Below are 23,838 nucleotides of genomic sequence, written 5' to 3' on the forward strand. Positions count from 1 at the left end.
ATTCTGTTTTTGTTTTGGATTTCCAGCATCCGCAGTTTTTTTGTTTTTAAATCCTTGATGATACTTGGAGTTTTGGACAAGTGATCAAGCAACAGCCCCAAGCCTGTGACTCAGTTTGAGATACTTTAGAGGCATTCTCAGCTCCATTGTTGTCGGTTACTCCCCACTGCCAATCCAGATTGTGTCACTGTAGCCACAACTTGACTACAAGGACAGATCAACTCCTTGTGGCCACACCTTGACTACAAGGACAGATCAACTCCCTGTGGCTGCCTGTGGCAAAAAGGGAGGATTTACCTTGTTCAGTGAGAGATGGGAAATAGTTGTGATCATGTGGATTGTGTGAATACAGAAAATGAAATCAACTACCAAGTGCAGTCTACATTCACTGCAAGGAAAGCATCTTTCACACTTGTGCAACCAGTCTTCCAAGCCCCTTCTATCCTTTTCAGTCTGAGATCTGTACACAGTTTTCATTACTAACTTGGTTCAAAATGATTTTGCCATGTCACTTCTTCTGCAAACATGAAAGTGATCTTTAAATCTTGTGCATGCAGTGGTAAATTTAGAGTATGTACTGATACAATAATCATGTTATGAACTACTCAGTCAGTGGTCCAGCCAGTGAGTTCTAGACTGCATAGGTGCTGCCACCAAGTTGCAGACTGCTGTTTTAATGGGAAATGTGTACTATTTAAACAGCAAAATGGAAAAAATTATGGGAAATGTGTCCTGGTGTCAGTTCCCCCATTCTTTTTGTAAACGGTGGTCGTCATACTACATAAAATATAATCATGATTTCCATGCAAGGAATTGAAACCCTCCCAGGCAAGTAATGTTATTTTCAGTGATTCACCAACAATACATGTGCAGACTGTAACTCACGGACTCACTATCTGTGTAGATTGTAACCTGACAACTGTAAAAAAGAGGCCTGCGAATTTACAAGTAAACATAAGTTAGATTAAGCAGATTGCTTTTACCTCATTAAAATTCCCAGCTGGCTCCCTGGGTCTGCTGATCGGAAAATCATGCTTCAGTTGTACGTGGTGCTCCGGGAATGAAGTGCTGAAAAAGAACTTTGCACCAAATGAAATAGAAATTTCAATATAAAACTGGGCTGTTCAACCCAACTCTTCAACCCAGCTTTTTGCGTTTCACCTCCACTCCATACACATAGCTGTCCTCATCCCATGTTCCCAATCTGTCTCCAGACCCCTTTATTCCTTTCTCCTTCTACCATTTATCTAACCTAATGACAACTGTTGACATAGTTTCTGCTCTGAGCACAAGCTCTGACAGTGTAATCCACAATCATACTGTATTGTATTCTGTATAAAAGAAATACATTTTCCCAGTTTCTCTTTCCCAAACATCATATGTTTCATTTAATGTCAGTGTCCCATTGAATGAGACCTGCTCTGTCCCATCACTTTGCAAATTGAAAAGCCTCTATCAAATTGCCCATAATCTCCAATGGCCCAACAAAAACAACTGTTCACTAACTGAGTTGCGACTTTGTTTCCCCTCCAGCCTCGATTGCCTCTGCTCCTCAGTCGAATGAAAGAAGTGGGAAAGATTTTCCTTGCTACCAACAGCGATTACTCCTACACAGATGTGAGTGTTCAGTTTCATTTCATTCTGTGCTTCCAGCAAACCACCTGGGTCAAGGAAATTGGAAATAAATACAGGAAAAGCTGGGACACAGACTAAAATTAGTAAGAAAAGACAGCTTAATGCTTTGGAGTTTACACCCAAAGTACCTTCATTTTCTTTACAGACAATGACCATGTATTTTCTGATTTTATTTCAGAAACAGAAACTTGTTATGATTGAGAATTCACTTCCCAGAAAGGTAGCAGGAGCCGATTTAATAGTAACTTTCAGAAGAGAATTGGATAAATAGTTGAAGGGAAAAGATTGAAAGGGCTATTGGGAAAGAGCAGGTACTGATTAGATAGCTCTGCGAAAGAGCAGCACAGGGACAATGGGTTGAATGGTCTCCTTCTGTGCTGTGTCAATCTCTGATTCGATTTCCGACACTTAGAATTTTCTCCATTGTTTTTATTCTGCGTGCTCAGTAGTTGGTTGCAGCCTGTACTGCTATGTATGCAATAGGCTCCAGCGCACTCATAGTGACTGCCACATCCATATGGTGACAGTGAAAGTAAGCTCCCAACCATTTAAAATAGAAATGTGTATGAACCAGTGCTGATGGCATAGTGGTTAAGTCGGTATGTCATGTGGCTATGTGTGTGGATTTGAGTTAGCCTGGCTGTTTGTCTGCAACAAATTGGGGAGGGTCCCCATAACCTGATCTGCTCGGTATAATGTCTGTCTGTCTTGGACCCCAATATTTTCATCCTGCAAACGCCGACACAAGACTTCCTCCACCATAAACACAACCACCCACTTAAGAAAAAGTAAAAATAAAAAGCAGCCATTTAATTATTTGGTTGATTTTACACAGCACCTGCTTTATTCTTTTAGTTTGGAGCACAAGGACTGGAAACTGTAAGGATAAACATGCTGTATTGGACCTGGCATTGGAAAAATCAAGCCAGACAGCAGCTGTCAAATAACGTGGTCTCAGCTATAACTTGGTCACGAGAAATGGACTCTATGGACTGCATTATGGTGGGAATCCAGTATCCTTACCCCCAGTCCTCCATACAGCCACCACTGTGTGAGTTGAAACGTTGGGGGAAAGAAAACTCACATTTTATCTCTCACCCAACTGTGACCCTTTTGTGTGTCCCAAGGGTCTATCCCTGGCTGCTTCATATTTCTCATCTCCGTAGTGTTCCTCAGCAACATCATCGAACAAACTGCAATAGTTTCCACGTGAATGCTAATAAGAGCCAGCTGCAAAATTCTGCTGCCTCTGTCCAAACTCACACCAAGTCCCATTCACCATCACTCCTGTGCTCAATAACCTACATTATCTTCTGGTGAAACAATGCCTAGATTTTAAAATTCTCATCCTTGTTTTCAAATCCCTCCAGAGCCTTGTCCCTTTCTATATCTATAATCTCATCGAGCCCACAACCCCTCAAGATATCTCCTCTAATTTTAGCCTTTGAGCATCCCCGATTTAATCACTTCACATTGCCAGCAATTCCTTCAGTTGTGAAGGTCCCAGACTCTGAAATTCCTTCCTTATACCTCTCTGGCTTATTTCCTCTCTTTCCTTCTTTAAGACACTCCCTTGAAAGCCAACTGTCCTTCTCACTCCTTATGTGGCTCAATGATAAACTTTTTGATAACACTGCTGTGAAGTTCCTCAGAATGTTTCACAACGTAGAAGTGCTTTATAAATACAAGTTGCTGCTGAGGCATTAAACCGGAGGTCTATTTCATCCTCTCAGATGAATATAACAGATGCTGTGGCACTATTTGAAGAAAAGCAATGGAATTCTTCTGGTGTCCTGCCTAACATCTACCTCCTAAACAACAGTACCAGAACAGATGATCTGTTTACTTATGTCATTATTTTTTATGAGAATTTGCTGTGTGTATTTTTCCACATTACGACAGTGGCCACACTTCAAAAGTACTTCATTGCCTGTGAAATGATTTCAGATGTCCTAAGATTGTGAAAGGTTCTATATAAATTTCAGTTTTGTGCTTTTATTACCGAACCAAGCAGCCCAAAAGACTCCAAGTTACATCCCTATTTAATACAGAGGTGAGGTTTTGAATTTAAAATTGATGTTGAGAAACAACTCATCAGCATTCCCTGACTTTTCTCTGGTATCCACGCACATGCAAAAGTCTCTGGACAGTGAGCAGGAACACAAACCATGGCTGATCTTCTCTTCCCAAACCTAGAGAAACTGATCCCAGTTACAGCAATGCCATTTGCAACATGGCTGACATCAGCCATCTTAGCACAGAACACAAATTAAACACAAACAGATTATGAACATTGGGAACAGAAGCGTACCACTCAGCCGCTCAGACCTGCTCTGCCATTCAATGGCTCATTTAAAGCTCAACTCCGTTTACCCCGGAACCTGCAACAGTTTGATGCAAGACCGACTGGATTAATTCATTGAGCTATGGATGGGGAAAGGACATTCATTTGTGTTTATATATTAATTAGCAAATGAATATGCTTCATACATTTCCTTTGTATTGAAAATAAATATTTTAATTGTTTTGTCCAGTAATTTAATACCTGCCACTCTAAAGTGTGGATTGTGAGTTAACCCCCAAATTGGGTAGAATTAGATTGAATAGGATGTTGAAATGTTAAAAATCTCAAACCCAAACCTAGTCCACCTGAAATCTATCCTTTTCCAGTTATCAAGAGAACAGGACAGGCATGCGCAACCAACCTGCTCCCTGGTGGGAGGGAGACAGGAGAGGGTCACTTACATAATGAGGCTCCGCATCTTGATTTAATCTGTGTTTTAAATTTAATTCTGGCCAGCCAAGGTTCCCAGGCCTTGAGAAAGCCAGTAGCTAAAGGGTGACGAGGGTTGCTGGATCCAGCAGCTAAGTGACTTTCCTCTTAGTGACTGGATTCAGCTTACCTGCTTCAGTTGCCTTCCCACTGTGATCGGACAACCTGAGTCCCTGTCTCTCTGACCCACGATCTCCCTTCTTCCTCTCTGTTTCCTGATGGTGCTGGTGCCCAAGGCCTATCCGGCTGACTAACCCCCATTCAATCTGGCTGTGTGCAGCTGGGAATTGGAGACAAAATATTGCAATCAGGTCCTGCCTTAAATTCAGCAAAACTGAGGCAAGCTCTTTCTTTTGTCCTTCCAGTCTGCAAAACAGCTCCCAGCTGCCTCCAAGCTAAAATTGGGGCTTATGTTTCTCAGTTCATTGAGCATTCTATTACAAATAGGGGAATTGTTCATTCTTGCATCATTCATCTCTGCAGGGTGATGTATTGTAACAGTGCAGATATGGATCGTCAGGGACAAGTTCTGCTGACAAGTGCAGAGTTGTTGCAAGAGAAAATGATTTTATAAAGTTTCCCAATTGTGACAACTCTGTAGGGAACCTACTGGGAACTGGAGGGCACTGGCACCCATGGGAGGCACTGAGGAAGAGTCGGTGCCTTTGAGAGGAGAGAGAAGAAAATTGAAAAGCTTTAACTTAACCAGATGGTCTCTCTGTGATCAGCAGGAAACAGCACAGCTGGCACTCAAACATGTGATTTGCCTATGCTCACGCTCTTTTCCTTTCTTTTGCAGGCAATAATGAAATACCTGTTTGACTTCCCACGTGGGCCAAAGGTAAAGTTCCAAACTAATGCCGGAAAAGCGACATAGACTAAGTCAACATGCAAGGGTCAGAGTATGACCTGCACACAAGATACAGTGGTGGTTAAAGCAGATGGTTAACAATGAACGTGACTGAAAAAGATCCTCCCCTTTGTAATAATCAGACAAGGAAACGATCTATTTTCAACTAGAACCAGAATGATATAAGGGCTTTGTTAAATGGAGGAGGGAGAAATGAGGTACCACATGACAAATCATGCCTGCTCCAAAGTCTGGAAAAACTCAGCAGGTCTGGCAGCATCGGCGGAGAAGAAAAGAGTTGACGTTTCGAGTCCTCATGACCCTTCGACAGAACTGTCGAAGGGTCATGAGGACTCGAAACGTCAGCTCTTTTCTTCTCCGCCGATGCTGCCAGACCTGCTGAGTTTTTCCAGGTAATTCTGTTTTTGTTTTGGATTTCCAGCATCCGCAGTTTTTTTGTTTTTATCTGCTCCAAAGTCTGACTGTTTACCAATCTTAGTTTGAGTCTCAGCAGGAGAACAATTAAAAGGTCAACAGTCTCATGTATATTTGGTCTACAGGTGCATTCACAGGTCAGGCATACATGTGAACTTGGAGGGCTTGGATTGACAGATCATATAGAGAACTCAGCCTTCCACAGCAATATTGAATCAGTAGGACACAAGTAATTTCAGCCCCATGTTTTTACCGCCTTGTGTTTTGACACATTTACTGACATGAACCTGATGACAAATTGGTTTAACTGCTTGCGTGTCGTGAGCTTTTTTTCATATCAAATCTGGACCTTTGATAAGTAACCTTATTTTGCTTCCAGTCAGCTGCTTGAGCCTGATGTGACTGCTCAGTGTCAACTCTCCAGTCCGTTCCTTAGAAGCCCTACTTTGGCCAATTGCTCAACTAACTTTTTTTTTCGCTTTCTGTTCATTTTGTCTCTTCCTCCTTTCCACTTCACTGGCTCCTTAGTATTTTCAGCAAATGCTTTTAAATGTAGGTGGAAGGATATATGTGGGCCTGATGTGGGATTTTTTTCATTCATGCTGGGCCAGCATTTTTTGCCCATCCCTAGTTGCCCTTGAGAAGGTGGTGGTGAGCTGCCTTCTTGAACTGCTGCAGTCCATGTGGTGTAGATACACCCACAGTGCTGTTAAGGAAGGGAGTTCCAGAATTTTGACCCAGCGACAGTGAAGGAACGGCGATATATTTCCAAGTTAGGATGGTGAGTGACTTGGAGTGGAACTTCTAGGTGGTGGTGTTCCCAACTTTCTGCTGCCCTTGTCCTTCTAGACGGTAGTGGTCATGGGTTTGGAAGGTGCTGTCGAAGGAGCCTTGGTGAATTCCTGCAGTGCATCTTGTAGATGGTATACGCTGGTGCTACTGTGCATCAGTGGTGGAGGGAGTGAATGTTTGTATCTGTGGTACCAATCAAGTGGGCTGCTTTGTCCTGGACGGTGTGAGCATGATGTCAATGCAAAGAGATGTAAATCTGTCTCTCTCTCTCTCTCTCTCTCTGTCTCTCTCTTTGACTTCCTATTCTCACGGTCAGGAATTGCCCAGTTTTAATGAGTAATGTCAATATGTGTGAACTCCTACAACTCCTACAGCATCCCTTTATAATTCTACTATGTGTCAACTTTCATTTCTCTGCTTTAACACCTCAGCTGAGCTGAGAGCAGGAAAGCAGTGAAAGTAGTACATTCCTCCATGTCTGCCACACATAGTGCCCTCTGAGTTTCAACTCAAGCAGAGTAAGTAGGAAAAAAAGATGTCTTGTGTACCACTTGACATCTTCAGGATTTGAGATCTTCACTCTTAGAATACATTGAAAGTAACCCTATTAAATATATTCTTGGTTACCTGGGTCCTCAATACATTAATAAAGAAAACTCTGAGTTTGTATGCTGTACTCTTGAAACCAATAAAAACTTTGCATTTTTCTATGCTTTAACATTGTAAAACATTTCAAGGCCCTTAACAGGAGCAATATTAAACAAAATTTAACAGCAAGTCACAAAAAGAGATATTAGCACAGGTGACCAAAAGCTTGGCCAAATAAGTCACTTTAAGAAGGAAAGAGAGACAGAGAGGTTAGGAGGGAATTCCAGAGCTTAGGGCTCAGACAACTGGAGGCATGACCGCCGATGCTGAAGCAATGAAAATCAGGGATGCTCAAGAGGCCAGAATTGGAGGAGCGCTGAAACCTCAAACGTGGTGTAGTGCTGGAGAGGTTACAGAAATAGGGAGGGCAAGGCCATGGGGAGATTTGAAAACAAGGATGAGAATTGTAAAATTGAAGCATTGTCAGCCTGGGAGCCAATGAAGGTCAACAAGTTCTGAAATCTGTTAAGTTCTGAAATCTGATGCTTTCCTGTATTTCTTTATCAGCCAGGTACTTCACACTGCTCCTGGCGTTCCTATTTTGACCTGATTGTGGTAGACACAAGAAAGCCTCTTTTCTTTGGAGAGGGAACAATGCTCAGACTGGTTGATGATGTGAGTATTTGAGGTCTGCTTCATTGACAGAAGTGTGAATCAGAAAAGGTCACAGCTTTCTTCCCTCTGACTCAAAGCAGCCGGTTCTTGCTGATTGTCTGAGACTTCAGATCAGATTTCTGCTCATTTCAGAATTAGAGTTCAAGAGCCATCAAGTCATAGCAATGCAGAAGGAGGCCATTTGGCCCATCCCTGTAGAGCAATCCAATTAGTCCCATTCCTGAGCAGCAGCAGTATTTTTTCTTTGATATTAGTGTTTCTTGATGATGGTCTGGCTGCCGTGCATACCCATATGGGTTGGCCTTTGCCACTGAACATGTTCTGCTGGAGATTCTCATGCTTAGTGCAATATTCTGTCCTGCCTTTAGATATTACTAAACACAGCAAAATAAATTATGTAAATTTTCACAGGAATTGTCAGATTTCAAAATTTTCTTTGTGTTTTCAGCCATGCGGTGCAGAATATTTATTTATCTGCATTAATTTATAGGAATCTGGGAGGCTTCGGATTGGCACCTACACAGGCCCTTTGCAACACGGTATTGTTTATTCTGGAGGTGAGTCCCTGTGCTGTCAGGTTGCCTCTTAAACAATGGCATATGTTCTCTCAGCAGCATCATGAATGCCTTTGCACGTGAGGTCACAGAGGACGGCACTCTGCAGACTGTTGGAATTAATTATTAAAAAATGTACCTCAAATATTTGAATAATTCCTGCTGGCCTCTAGCCATGTCACATAACTGAAGGACTGTTGGTTTGCATACTTGCTGTCTTTTGGATCTCACGTTAGACTGAGGCCCCACCCAATGCATGTACAAACATTTGCTTAGATCTATTTCCTCTCTGAAGAGAAACACCCTGAACCCGTTCAATGTCTGACACACCTGATAACCCAGTAACATGTTAAGTTTTTTAAACCATAAGACCCATAAGACATAGGAGCAGAAATTAGGCCATTCAGCCCATCGAGTCTGCTCTGCCATTCAATCATGGTTGATAAGTTTCTCAACCCTATTCTCCCGCCTTCTCCCCTTAAGCGAGCTACTGAGAGATCCACAAGGAAAATCTTTGCTTGATATAGAGTGCACATTCACTCTTCATTGGGGTGCACCCCATTTACCCAAGTCTAAAAAGCCGAGGCAGAGCTAACAAGTGTGCACAAGAGTACTGCTGGAAGAACAGAACACTGGAAAGCTTCCAGCTGTTTGCTTGCAAGGTTCTCTGCAGCTGATGGGAAGAATGCCAGTTTACAGTGAAAGGTCCAGATCTTATTAGTACCTGGTCAATCTTCAGCCCTGGAATATAGAAGATCTGTTTGGTACAAGGGTCAGGTTATGAGTCTGCCATGGCCAGGTGTATTATCTTGGAACCACCTTGAATTCAAAGATAGCTCACTTGTCTCCCTTCCCCAAACTCCTTCCTTCAAGGAAGGTGTAACTAGTTGATTGTTAGGCAATTGACAAGCAGGTCCTCTGGCACATAGATACCAGGTACCCAGTGCTTCTTACAGGCAGATTACAGGCTCATTTACAGGATCCAAAGCAATTCCCAGCCAAAAAATGAATTATAAAATGTAAGCATTTTCTGAAGGGCTGCTTCCCATCTGCCTGCAATTTTTAGTCTGGCGGGAGGAGTTGTGGAATGTGTGGGATAAGTGGGAGGATGAACCCAGGTGAGGTGGCAGGGTGGGCAAGCCTGACCGTTTAGCCTGCTCGGGTCTTGGGTGGGAAGGGATGGGGGGGCCCTCCTTCTGGGCCTCCTTGATTGGGGGCCCCCACCCCGCTAAGGTCTGCCTTCCCCTGGGTCTTTCCTCCGCTGCAACCTCGGTCCCATCCCCCCCTAACCTGCCAACCACCACCACCTCCCCCACCACCCCTCCATTCTCCTCTACTCCCACCTCCCTCTCCCCATTGCCCCTGCTGGAACTGCTGGGACGAGAGAGCTGCCAGCCAATCAGATTAGCTGGTAGCTCTCTGAGGTAGGAGTTCTTCCCCAGATAGGGCTGGAAGACCTGCCTCCAAACAATGTATACCCCAAAGAGTGTAAAGTGGTCACCGGGAAGCCAACAGGAGCAGGGGTGCGTTTCCTGCCAACTTTTTTGGTGGCAGGGCGGGAAATCTAGCCACCCAAAAAAATTCTGCCCTTACTATTCTAAGGGCTAATGTTTGCCCTCATGATCTGAGCTCCTCGCCACCAGATCAGCTGACACTTCACAATCTTGAAAAGTTCAATTCAACCATCTGTGCCTTTTTTTTTCAAGCAAACTGACCCAGTTTTCTTAACCTTTCCTTATAAATTAAATCCATAATATTCAGGATCGTTTTTACTGGTTGCCTCTGTAACCACAAAGTGGATGGATTTTGCTAGTGATGGGGAAGTGCTGCCACCAAGGCTGAAAGCAGAAGAAGACAACCTGGCTTTGGCCCGCAGTGGGGCCTGGGGTGCCAAATCGCTGGCCGCAGCCAACTAAGAGGCTTCTAAGGTCATTAATGATTGAAATAAGTACCTGTCTGCCTAATTAAAGTCCCGACTGCAGTGAGTAGGTTACTCACAGGTTTTCAACATTGCCATTGTTAAACCTGAAAGTGGGCGTGTTGGAGCTGGGTTGAGAGGCAATCTAAATATCATTTATTTTAACGAGCCAACCTTCCTTGCAAGTTACTAGTATTAGGACAGTTCTAAGGCTGCAGCTCCAGGGAGAGGCACCTCAATAGTGCAATGGCTTCCAAGACAAGTGAGTTCAGTTGGGGGGACACAAAAACCAGGCAGGCAGGCCTCAGTGATCAGGATTGGGGCTGCTGAGCACCAGCAGTGCTGTTTCTGCAAGGGCATCCATTGGCACTGGGAAGGTGGGGGAGGAGGTGAGGTGGTGGGGGGGGGGGTGTTTGTGGGTGAGTGCATGGTAGGCAGGGGGCCCTCTGTGAGTCATAGAGTGCTCAGAAAAGAGAACTTCCCCTTGCCCGGCCCAGAATCTGCTGGGAGACTGCCAGGTCTTCCCAGTGTGGGCAAAATTCTTGCGGAGGCAGCAAGTGGCTCAACTGGCCTCCTGGTGGGTGTCTGAGCTGCCAATTTTTCCGCCACTGACAATGTGATATGGAGGCAGGCAGGAGAGCTCTCGTCTCGACACCACCCCCCCACCATTTTACCAGCCCTCATACCCTCCCAGTCCATCCCCAAAATTGCTGGAAAATTCAGCCCCATGTTCCACTATCACAGATTATGTTGCTAGCTGAGAGCCAGAGATTTCTTCAGGTGATTAGATGGGGTCAGCATACAGGTTCAGCTGAATGTCCTATCAACTAGTGCTTGGTAATGGGAATTAACAAAAAGGGATAAGAGAGATCAAAACAAAAAATGCTGGAAAAACTCAGCAGGTCTGGCAGCGTCTGTGGAGAGAGAACCAGTTGATGTTTCAAGTCCGTATGACTCTCCCCAGATGACTGATCAGCTGGGGCCAAGGATATACGATTAGATGCAAGAGATTTATTACAGAGGGAGGAGGAATATTTTTACATAGAGGGTTGTGAAGCTGTGGAATGCACAAATGCAGTTAGTGATTGAAGAGGAAACCTCACAAACATTGATGAACAGGCTACATATTGTTGTTCAAGGAAAGAGGAATTTGAGGAGAGAGGAGGCGATGGGATTAAGTTGAGTGCTTCTTTGGAGGATAAGCACCAATATAAATGGTTTGGGCCAAATGGCCTATTTCTGTGTTGTAGTGTCAATGCAATTTCTGGATTGCTGTTTAAGATGCAGACTTGGTGATTTACTAAGTCTTGGACACGTTCAATTGACTGACGAAAGATACTTCTGCTAATGTTGACCTAGGGTCTTCAGACATGATCTGCGACCTGCTGGGGGTGAAGGGTAAAGAGATTCTGTACATTGGAGACCATATCTTTGGAGACATCCTCAAATCCAAGAAATGGCAGGGCTGGAGGACATTCCTGGTTGTACCCGAACTGGCACGTGAGCTACGGGTCTGGACAGAGAAGAGTGGTAAGTTCAAGCAAAGTGGGAATAGAGCTACATCCAACTTTCCACCATTCTAATTTCATAAAAAGGTACCGACTTTCACTCCTGAGTTCGAATGCAGAGGAGGCAACCCATCTGCTGTCTATAGAATTTGGGCAGTCAAAATTCAATTTCCAGTTAGTATGAACCCATAGTGTGGCCGTTAACTTCACACCGTCAAGTCAAGAGTGCAGACTTGAGTGTATGAGCGTATCTGACATGCAAATGGTTTAGCTTTCCATCACCAAATCTGGAAATCCCCAGGGTGCATTTCGCTCAAGAACCATTTTTCTGTGTTGGAAAACGGTGAGAGTGACGGTTCCCCTGGGGAGTGCAGCCACGCTCATGGCACTGTGAGTGGCTCAGCTGCACGGGGTGGGTGGGGGGAAGAGGGGAAGAGCAATTGTGGCAGGAGACTCGAGAGTAAGGGGAACAGACATGTGTTCCTGCGGCTGTAGACATGACTCCAGGGTGGTATGTTGCCTCCCTGGTGCCGGGGTCAAGGATGTCACTGAGCGGCTGCAGGGCATTCTGAAGGAGGAGGGCAAACAGACAGAGACCGTGGTACATATTGGTACCAATGACATAGGTAGAAAGAGGGACGAGGTCCTGCAAGCAGAATTTAGGGAACTAGGAAGCAGATTAAAAAACAGGACTTCAAAGGTAGTAATCTCTGGATTACCTCCGGTGTCACACGCTAGTGAGTATGGAAATAGGAGGTTAGTCCAGATGAATGCATGGCTGGAGCGATGGTGCAGGAGAGAGGCCTTAGATTTCTGGGACATTGGGATCATTTCTGGGGGTGGTGGGACCTGTACAAGGTAGATAGGTTGCACCTGAACCGGAATGGGACCAACATCCTTGCGGGGGGGTTTGCTAGTGCAGTTGGGGAGGGTTTACACTAACTTGGCAGGGGGATGGGATCCTGAGAGGAGGTTCAGCAGGGGGAGATGCACAGCCAAAATTAAGATAGAGCAAGTGAGTCTGGAAGGCATAGAAATTATAGGCCAGTTAATGCACAAGGAAGTTCGGCAAGATTGAATGGTATTTATTTTAATGCAAGGAATCTGACGAATAAGGCAGGTGAGTTGAGGGCACAAATTGACACATGGAAGTATGATGTCATTGCTGTCGCAGGGACATGGTTGAGAGAGGGGCAGGATTGGCAGCTCAATATTCCAGGATATGGGGTCTTCAGGCGAGACAAGGAAGGAGGTAAAAGAGGAGGGGTTATCACAATATTGATCAAAGAATCAATTACAGTATATATAAATAATTTAGACTTCAATGTAGGAGAGTTGATCAGTAAGTTTGCAGATGACATTTAAATTGGCCGGGTGGTAAATAGTGAGGAGGATAATCTTAGATTACAGGAGGATATAGATGGGCTGGTCAGATGGGTTTGTCAGTGGCAAATGTAATTTAATCTGAATAAGTGTAAAGTGATACACTTAGGCAGGACAAACAAGGCACAGGAATACATGATGAATGGTAGGGCCCTGGGAGGTACCGAGGATCAGAGGGACCTTGATGTGCATGTCCACCGGTCCCTTAAGGTAGCAGGACAGGTAGATAAGGTGGTTAAGAAGGTATATGGGATACTTGCCTTTATTAGCTGAGACATAGAATATAAGAGCAGGGAGGTTAAGCTGGAACTGTATAAAACGCTGGTTAGGCCACAGCTAGAGTATTGTGTGCAGTTCTGGAATTCACATTATAGGAAGGATGTGATTGCACTAGAGAGAGTGCAGAGGAGATTTACCAAGATGTTGCCTGGGCTGGAGAGTTTTAGTTATGGAGATTGGATAGACCCTGGGGTTATTTTCTTTGGAGCAGAGGAGATTGAGGGGGGACATGATTGAGGTGTATAAAATTATGAAGGAGATAGATAGGGTAGACAGGAAGGAACTTTTCCCCTTGGTGGAGGGATCAATATCCAGGGGCATAGATTTAAGGTAAGGGGCCAGAAGTTTAGAGGGGATGTAAGGAAGAATTTTTTTTCAGCTAGAGGGTGGTGGGAATCTGGAACGCACTGTCTGAAAGGGTGGTAGAGGCAGAAACCCTCATAACATTTAAGAAGTATTTAGATATGCACTTGCGATGCCATGGCATGGGCTATAGGCCTAGTGCTGGGAAATGGGATTAGAATAGTTAGGTACTTGTTTGACTGGCGCTGGCTCGATGGGCCGAAGGGCTTTTTTCTGTGCTGCAGACCTCTATGACTTTGTGACTCTATGGCTTCTCCAAAATTGTGATTGCTTCCCAAATCTGTACTCACCTTTCACTCTGTGTTTAAATCATTCCAGTCAGATCTTTCTTCCCTTATACAGCATTAAATGGCTCTTAGCAAAGTTAGAAATGACATTCTCTGTAAATAATGGCGCATTATGCCTTCTTATCCTCTATGATCTCTCTGCCACTTTGACACAGTTGACCACGCCATCCTCCTTTAATGCCTTTCTTCTGTTATCCAGCTCAGTCATACTGCCCATACTCGGTTCCACTCTTACCAATCTGATTGTAGCGAGAGCATTTTGCGTTCTGTTACCTCTGCAGTCCTTTAACCTCCCTTTGCTCACTCCTTTTCCTCATTGACATGTTGTGTGCCCTCATGGCATTATCTGAAGATATGGGGTCAGTTGCCACATGTACACCAACAACACCCAGCTCTACCTCTCCCGATGAAACTCATCCATGCTTTTGTCAACTCTGTTCTTGACAATTCGATTCCAGTGCCCTCCAGTTTCTGAAAACTTGAGTTCATCCAAAGTTCTGCTGCTCTTATCCTGTCCCACACCACATTCCCCAACCCCTACCATCACTATCCTTGCAGCCTTACGTTGGATGCCTATCCCCGAACGCCTCCAATTTAAAATCCTCATGGCTTTGTCCCCTGCTTATCTTGCTAGCTTCCTCCAGCCCTGAACTCTCCCCTACCCACTGTTTGATCCTTTTGTGCATCTCCAATTCCTTTTGCCCCTACAATTGCCAGCTGTGCTTTCAACTACCTTGGCTCCATGATCTGGAATGCCCTTCCTAAACCCCTCCACATCTTCACCTTCCTCTCTCCCTTTTGGACCTTAAACCAACCCCCTTGACCAAGGTCTTATCTCCTTCTTTGGCTTGGCACCCACTTCTTGTCTGATTAGGCGTCTGTGACCATCTTTCAATGATTTTCTACAGTATAGATAATATATAAAGATAATTTGTTCTTCAGTGGTTGTGAACAACATAACCAGGTATGATATTAAGCAGTCTCTCACTCTTTCCTGTCCTTTCTCGCAGCTCTTTTCGAAGAACTTCGTAACCTTGATATATTTGTTGCTGATCTTTACAAGTAAGTGAGCAATGAATTGTCACTTAATTTGAGAGCTGGGAACTGTTTTCATTATGCATAAGATTGCAGATCAGTGAACTGAATCCCCACTGATAGGTTAGGCATTTGCACTTTAAGAGAAAGAATCAAATTAGAAGGAAACAAGCCCACAGAAGTCTTGGCCGGTATGGTCTGGCTTGGACCCCTGACTAAGATCTGAAAGTGGTCACCAGCTTTTTCGGTTTAAGAATGCTTATGAGAAAAATAACTAAAAACCAAAGGGTAAAAGATGAACTTGTATCAGTGACATCGAAGATGCATATTATGGAAGTGTGTCATCGTGTAATAGCTGTGAGCATGTCCTTGGCTGACATGCTGAGCAGCTGTAACGTGGGTAAAATTAGGATATTGTTGAGATGGCCTTAACTTAAATATTTTTTCCGGTTGTTTTAGGCATTTAGACAGCAGCAGCAATGAGCACCCTGACATTTCCGCAATTCGGAAACAAATAAAGGTAAGTGGTTCAGTTCCAACTGGTTACTGAACAGAAGAAATCTGGAAAACAGAAACTGCTCAAATGTTCAAACTACAGACAAGAGATTGGGTGAAATGAGTGCTTCTCCTTTTGAGACCTGTGCTGGAGTTTGTGAATTTCAACCTAAAAAGTCATAATTAACGTCTCCGGATGTCATTAATTGCTGTTATAAATACCTGCCCACCTGCACTATTTAAGGTTACTCACAGGTATCTAAACATGCCTCTATTAAGCCTGAAATGTCGGCATATTGGAGCTGGGTTGCAGTTTCGATATAAATATTGTTTATTTTAACTAGCCATCCACTCTTGGGAGTTCCAAGTATTAAATGGAAGAGAGCCAGAGTGTAAACTGACACAATGCTCATAAGGGCTCCATAGTCAGATGGTAGTTACCAGTCAATTGTGTCAAGATTCCCAGAAGTCATATTCAAGTCGTACAGTACTTTGATCAGGCCTTAATGAGTACCACATACATCTCTTATCACAGTGATGTAATGGGGATCTTTCAGGCATGGGAGAGGTACAATGCTGATCCCATGAGTCAGCGGGAAGAGCTGTAAGGAGCAAATTGATGGTCTAAGGCCTTTGTAATCAAAACAGGACATCTCAGTGACAGAGATTACAGAGATATATACAGTACTGAATGGGATAAAGAAAGTAAACTCAGAACAAGGAAAGTAAACTCAGAAATAGGGCAAGCAGGGGTGTAGTGGTATTGTCACTGGGCTGGTAATCCAGGGACCCAGGGTAATGCTCTGGGAACCAAGGTTTGAATCCCACTATGGCAGATGGTGGAATTTGAATTCAATAAAAAATCTGGAATTAAAACTCTAATGATGACCATGTAACCATGATCAATTGTCATAAAAGCTCAGCTGCTCATCCTACCAGCAGGGGTGGCCGGACTGGGGTATACAGTTGGGAGGAAGCTGCTCTAGGAGTCCTCGACATCGACTCTGACCGCCATGAAGTCTCATGGCATTGGGTCAAACATGGGCAAGAAAACCTCCTGCTGATTACCATGTACCCCACCCCCCACCTCAACTGATGAATCAGTATTCCTCCATGTTGGATACCACTTGGAGGAAGCACTGAGGGAGGCAAGGATGCAGAATGTACTCTGGGTGGGGGGCTTTAATGTCCATCACCAAGTGTGGTTTGGCAACACCACCATAGACCGAGCTGGTCGAGTCCTCAAGGACATAGCTACTAGACTGGCTCTGTGGCAGGTGGTGAAGGAACCTCATTCTCACCAACTTGCATCCCGCAGAATCATCTGTCCGTGACAGTATCGGTGACAAAGTTCATCCTTCGAATTGAGGATACCTCCATCGTGTAATGTGGCACTACCACCATGTGAAATGAGATAGATTTCGAACAGATTTAGCAACTCAAGACTGGGAAACTTTGAGGCGCTGTAGGCCATCAGCAGCAGCTGAATTGTACTTGACCATAATCTGTAACTTCATGGCTCAGCATATCCCCCACTCTACCATTACCACCAAGCAGGGGAACAACCCTGGTTAAATGAGGAGTTCAGAAAGGCGTGCCAGGAGCAGCACCAGGCATACCTAAAAATGAGGTGTCAACCTGGTGAAGCTACAACACAGGGCTACTTCTGTGTCAAACACCATAAGCAGCAAATGATAGACAGAGCCAAGTGATTCTACAGCCAGTGGATCAGACCTAACTTCTGCGGTCCTGCCATATCCAGTCGTGAATGGTGGATGACAATTAAACAACTTACTGGAGGAGGTGACTCCACAAATATCTCCATCCTCAATGATGGTGGAGCGCAGCACATCAGTGCAAAAGATAAGGCTGAAGCATTCACAACAATCTTCAGCCAGAAGTGCCGAGTAGATGATCCGTCTCTGCCTCCTCCAGAGGTTCCCAACATTACAGTTGCCCGTCTTTAGCCAATTTGATAATCACTCCATGTGATATCAAGAAATGGCTGAAGGCTGTGGATACTGCAAAGGCTCTGGGCCTTGATAATATTCCGGCAATAATACTGAAGAATTGTGCTCCAGAACTTGCTGTGCCCCTAGCTAAGCTGTTTCAGTACAGCTATAACACAGGTGTCTTCTGGGCTATGTGGAAAATTGCCCAGGTATATCCTGTACACAAAAAGCAGGACAAATCCAAAATGACCAATTGCTGCCCCATCAGTCTAATCTCCATCATCAGTAAAATGGTGGGAGGGGTCATCAACAGTGCTATCATACAGCTCTTGCTTAGCAATAACCTGCTCACTGACATTCAGTTTGAGGTCCGCCAGGATCACTCATCTCCTGACCTCATTACAGCCTTGGTTCAAACATGAACAAAGGAGCTGAACTCCAGTGATGAGGTGAGAGTAACTGCTCTTGACATTAAGGCAGCATTTGACTGAGCATGGCATCAAGGAGCCCTAGAAAAACTGGAGTCAATGGTAAGCAGGGGAAAAACTCTCCACTGGTTGGAGTCACACCTAGCACAAAGGAAGATGGTTGTGGTTGTTGGAGGCCAATCATCTCAGTTCCAGTGCCTCACTGCAGGAGTTCCACAGGGTAGTGTCCTGGACCTAACCATCTTCAGCTGCTTCATCAATGACCTTCCTTCCATCATAAAGTCAGAAGTGGGGATATTTGCCGGTGATTGCACAATTTTCAGCACCATTTGCAACTCCTCACATACTGAAGCAGCCCATGTCCAAATGCAACGAGACCTGGACCATGTACAGGCTTGGGCTTACAAGTGGCAAGTAACATTTGTACCCACAAGTGCCAGGCAATGACCACATCCAACAAGAAAGAATCTAACATTGCCCCTTGACATTCAATGGCATTACCATCGCTGAATCCCTCACTATCAACATCCTGGGGGTTACCATTGATCAGAAACTGAACTGGACTAGCCATATAAATACTGTGGCTCCAAGAGCAAATCAGAGGCTAGGAATCCCGTGGTGAGTAACTTACCTGATTCCCCATAGCCTGTCCACCATCTGCAAGGCACAAGTCAGGAGTGTGATGAAATACTCTCCGCTTGCCTGGAAGAGTGCAGCTCCAACAACATTCAGGAAGCTTGACACTATCCACAAACATTCACTCCCTCCATCACCAATGAACAATGGCAGCAGTGTGTACCATCTACAAGATGCATTGTAGAAATTCACCAAGGCTCCTTCCAAACCCACAACCAGTACCATCTAGAAGGACAAGGGCAGCAGGTATATGAGAACACCACTCCCTGGAAGTTCCCCTCCAAGCCACTCACCATCCTGATTTGGAAACATATCGCCGTTTCCTCACTGTCGCTGGGGCAAAATCCTGGAATGGCCTCCCTAACAGCACTGTGGGTGTACCTACACCACAGGGACTGCAGCGGTTCAAGAAGGCAGCTCACCACCACCTTCTCAAGGGCAATTAAGGATAGGCAATAAATGGTGGCCTAGCCAACGATGCCCACTTCCCATCAATGAATAAAGTGAAAAGACACCAAGACAATAGAAAAGAGGGTGCAGGCTCAGGGCTTTGAAGTGAAGTTTAGATCAGATGCTTGGAAGCATTGCTCAACATAAAGGGTGATCAACAGCGGGAAAGGATTGTCAGGAAGAATGGGTGAGTCCACTACTATGCATTCGTTTTAAGAAGTAGCAAGATATTTCAATCAGAAGATGATAAGACTGGTATTCTGGGAGAATAAGATCAAAGGAGCTCAACAACCTTCTTCATGCAAACTTTTTGTCATGAGCTTATTTTGTGAGAGGTTGGGTAGTGTTTTGGATGTAATGTTCTGAAACGAGATGGGGTGCCTTTTTATACTTGTAATTTGGTCTTTATTTTTTGACATGCCTCTAGGCAGTGACCCACGAGATGGACATGTGCTACGGAAAAATGGGAAGTTTATTAAGATGTGGCTCCAGACAGACATTATTTGCCAGTCAGCTGATGCGCTACGCTGACCTGTATGCTGCATCTTATATAAATCTCCTGTATTATCCTTTCAGCTACCTATTCCAAACACCTCCTGTACTGGTAAGTCTGCTATCATGTCACCGTGTATGTTAAATAGTCAATACTTGGGGACTTGAGGTTAATAGGAACATTTATTGGAACAGAAACACATCTGACAGTCATTGTAAGCTTCTCTACACAGAGAATGTTTCCTCTTGTGGGGAAGAACATAACTGGAGACCATAAATAAAAAATGGGGAATTCTTTCTCCAAAGAGGAAGTGGTTGAAGCAAATAGTATAGATGCATTTAAGGGAAAACTAGACATGCACATTAAGTAGAAGGGAATAGGAAGCTAGCAGGTAGTTGAGACAAGATGGGGGAAGGCTCGAGTGGAACATAAACACTAGCATGGACTGGTTGTGCCGAATGGCCTATTTCTGTGCTGTATATCTTGCATAATCCAATGTACTGTTTCAAAAAGACAAACATTTTGCATGTGGAGTGCTTCTTTGTCCAGAGTTCTGAGATTGCTCATGCAAATGCAGCCACTGAAAGGCTGCAGGGTCATTGACCCTGATATTTATGTGTAGCCAGAAATGGATTTGCAGATAAACTCAGATTATGGGTTATATGGCAGTCATGCAGAGGCAGGATCTTGTTTGAATTTCTTTACTCTGGCTGGTAGCCAGATTCTGATTGGGAAAGCCTGTGCTAGAAGGCCACAATTAGGGGGCTGGAGAAAGACGAAGACATGTTAGATGGGGAGGATAAGGTGGAGGTTGGGGGGCATCAGATCGCAAGCTAGCCTGGAGATTAGGGAACGGGCTGAGCGTGTGGATCTGATCATATTGGGGGATACTGTTGTATCCTGAGGGAGAGGAGGTTGGTGGATCACAGGGAGAGAGTCCAATTGCAGAAGGGTTAGTTTGGAGGTACTGGGATGATGGTGGGTGGCAAGGGGTTAACCGGAACCTTCTGCCCCACAAGCATTGTTGCAAAAAGCACTTATCAACTGGATCCAGCCATTCTCACCTCTCTTCAGTTCCTGAGTTTCTTGAATCTTGGGAAACCCAGCACACAACTGTTACATCTAAAAGACTGCTAAATTCTGGGACATGCAGCCTCATTAAGCCATTTAATATGTTGATCCAACCTGCTCCGGTTGAAGTAGACGTGGGTATGTTTCTGGCAGATTGATTGGTTTTCAAAATTTTTTTAAAAAAATCTCCCACTTCCCCCACCCCTGCCCACAATCCTTGGCCTGTCCTGTGGGGTTACCATTCCATTCATTGTGTACAATACATCTCACTCTTTTTAGAGGTAGCAAACTTAAGATTACTGGTAATTGCTGCTGCCACTGGGCTCAGGATAAGAACAACCTACTTATACATAGTTTCAGTCAGTGGTGTGAGGCTTTCAGTTCTTGGATGAATGGACATTTTTAAGAATAGTGGCTACTTCTCTTGCTCCTAACTTGGGCAAAGAATCATTAATCAACTGGGCTGTGCTGCAGACAGGGGAGAGTTTAATTTAAACAGCCCTGATTTCTCCTCTCACCACCATTCATGAACAGAAAAGTGTGTTGATTTTGATTTCCCCCTTTATAAGCAGTGGTGTATTTCCCCAAACCCTCAGTTTTGGTGTGATCAAAATTCTACTAATATATTCCACAGTAAACGCAAGATAGGGTAAACTTAGAGGGTTAGTTGATTCACATACCCTGAAAATATGGGAGGGGGGTTTGCTATGAGCCCCTCCCCAGTGAATTCATATAATAAAAGAGGGATAGAGAAAGAAAGATTTACAGGGCAAAGCATACAAAACAAAGACTTGTTGCTTCACATGAGTCCAGAGTCCAGAATCAAAGTCCAACGGTGTATTCTTTCACAGGAGTCAGCAGGTGGAAGACTGATGCTGGTTAATTCACTTTTCCACTGGAGATGACTTCCACAATGGGTTAGGCATGTTGTGATGAATTAATCTTGTAGGCGCTGGGGTACAGAAGTTCAGAAGTTCCAGTACAAACAGTGAAGGTAAGGGCCAGGCAGTCACCTGAATTGAACTCTTGTTCTGAGCTGCTGTTTGCAAGATGGAAGATGGCAGACTGAATGGAAGTACAGCAAGACAAGGTAACTGCTTCTCCCAGCTAGGAGGTCATGTGACATAACCCCCACTTCTCCACTTTGGCTTTGACAGAGGATTCCTTTGTCTGGATTCCTGGGAAGGTTAATGTTTCAACAATTAAAAATTTGAAAGAGGGTTGCCAAATCTTTTGTCGTAGCAGACTGGTCATCTCCATTGGCCAGGCCTGGCTTAGGAAATGTAGATGGCCTTTGTATAACTTCCTTTGAATTTCATCTCTGCATCCACAGAGGTCATTAGTCTCTCTTCAGGGATAACGAGGTGTCAGCTTCTCTGACATTGCCAGAAATTTCCCTTTGTTCAGGGTTACAGGCAAACATAGCTTTAGCCTTTTTCCAAGGGTAGGATCTTTCCATCGGCATGCGGGGGCGGGCCCAACATGCTGAGCCATAAAATGACACGCGATGACATCAGGTGTACGTCCCAACGTCATTGTGCGCCATTGCGATATTTCGTTCAGCGTGCCCACAACGGAGTCGGCTGTGAGCCGACCGAAATGTAAACGGCCTATTAAGGCCATTAGGAAATTAATTAAAGCTCTTATCAATGCTGCCTGTCCAACCTTAAGGTTGGCCGCCAGGTGAAAAGCCCAAACGGCCTTCGCATTTTTCAGGAATCCTCATCCACTAGCGCAATAAAGTTTCCTGAAGTTTTTATTAAATAAATAAATATTCACAAATATAAAAACATGTCCCAACTCATGTGACACATGAGGGGACATGTTTAAATAAGTTTTTAAATAATTTATTTAATTATTTTAATATCCATTCAATCTCCCTGAGGCAGCTCCGTGCCTCAGAGAGATTGTTGGCGCTGGACCCAACTTTCCATTCTCCCCCTGCCCGCACAGGTAATGCTTGCGCTACCGGTCGCACATTATGCTGGGTGGGCCTTAATTGGCGTAAATCCTTTTTCATTTGAGGACGTGAAAAACAGAGATGATGAGAATTTTTTTCTCTCACAGAGGGTCGTGAGTCTTTGAAACTTTCTTCCACAAAAAGAGGTGGAGGCAAAATCTTTTAATGTTTTAAGGCTGAGGTAGATGAGATTCTTGATAAGCAAGGGGGTGAAAAGTTATCGGTGGTAGGCAGGAATGTGGAGTTGAGGTTAAATTGAATAGTGGAGCAGACTCGAAAGAGCCAAGTGGCCTATTGCTGCTCCTAATTCGTACGTGAGGTCTTAGCTCCGGGATGTCTGTCAGGGTCTCCACTATCGTGTTACTCTGACAGTTAATCTGCTTCTTATTCCTGTGGTGCAGCAGATATCATTCAAAATTTCATAATCACCGTTCCCCCTCTTTCTATTTTATGAATTAAACATCTTGAATTATTAAAAAAAAAGTCCTCTTCCAACTATCCCTAGGGATTTTGCAGGCTTGTATATTATATTGATGATCTTATTAATAGCTCCTTGCATGTGTTACTTGAACTTTTTTTCAACTCAAATATCAATATAATTAAAAAAACACCATGCTTTTCTATTTTTCTATTTTCCTGAAGGCACAGCCTCTTGTTGACTGGCATTGAAAGCACTGAAGCATCTCTCTCATTCCCTCACACATGTTCAATGGCTCATTTATCTGCTCCCTATCCTCAGGCACCGAGGCCAATTGTAGTGCCCCTACCACTAGCCCCCTTGTGATCATCTAACTCAACCATAATATGGGAATTGAGATCTTCAAGATTCTATGATTAAGTTTACCAAATGAACTAGTCAGGAAAGCTTGAATATTATATTTATTGGACAATTAAGTATTAAGCTAGAAGAGTCTTCTGTACTTGTGGAGTGATACCAGCTTCCCAAGATATCTACAATTCATGGCATGACTTCATTGGTTAATTTTCCAGATGCCCCATGAGTCAACTGTTGAACACGCCCCACAGGACATCAGTTTTATGGAATCTTTCCTGGAAAATCAAATGAACCACACCCAACTAACCAATGGGAAGCATCAGGTGAGTCAGTGAACAGGCCTACCTACCAATACTGCTGTGCCACCCACTCCTACCCGACTCCTCTAACCCATCCTGGCTAATGCAGCATCATCTTTCAACCAGAGCCAATGCTAGAGTAGTAGGCACCCGAGGTGAACGTTCAGCCTTGTGCACCCACACCCCCTGCCACTGAACCACTAG

General features: G+C 44.3%; 1 protein-coding gene across 7 annotated transcripts in view; it reads left to right on the plus strand.

Moving 5' to 3' along the window:
* The window catches only part of LOC121289817 (cytosolic purine 5'-nucleotidase-like), a 58,741-nt gene that overhangs the window by 32,464 nt on the left and 2,439 nt on the right, over positions 1–23,838 (plus strand). For 3 of the 7 annotated variants that reach the window (XM_041209686.1, XM_041209685.1, XM_041209688.1), the window contains 9 exons: positions 1,534–1,617; positions 5,208–5,249; positions 7,641–7,748; positions 8,239–8,305; positions 11,580–11,750; positions 15,051–15,102; positions 15,535–15,595; positions 19,464–19,640; positions 23,551–23,658. In XM_041209686.1, coding sequence (XP_041065620.1) covers positions 1,534–1,617; positions 5,208–5,249; positions 7,641–7,748; positions 8,239–8,305; positions 11,580–11,750; positions 15,051–15,102; positions 15,535–15,595; positions 19,464–19,640; positions 23,551–23,658 — 870 coding nt within the window. Of the gene's footprint in view, positions 1–1,533; positions 1,618–5,207; positions 5,250–7,640; positions 7,749–8,238; positions 8,306–11,579; positions 11,751–15,050; positions 15,103–15,534; positions 15,596–19,463; positions 19,641–21,451; positions 23,659–23,838 lie in introns of those variants that run through there. The other 4 variants (XR_005945656.1, XR_005945655.1, XR_005945654.1 and 1 more) reach the window with 4 other exon arrangements.

This window comes from Carcharodon carcharias, chromosome 17 (genome assembly GCF_017639515.1).
Source record: "Carcharodon carcharias isolate sCarCar2 chromosome 17, sCarCar2.pri, whole genome shotgun sequence".
NCBI classification, from domain to species: domain Eukaryota; kingdom Metazoa; phylum Chordata; class Chondrichthyes; order Lamniformes; family Lamnidae; genus Carcharodon; species Carcharodon carcharias.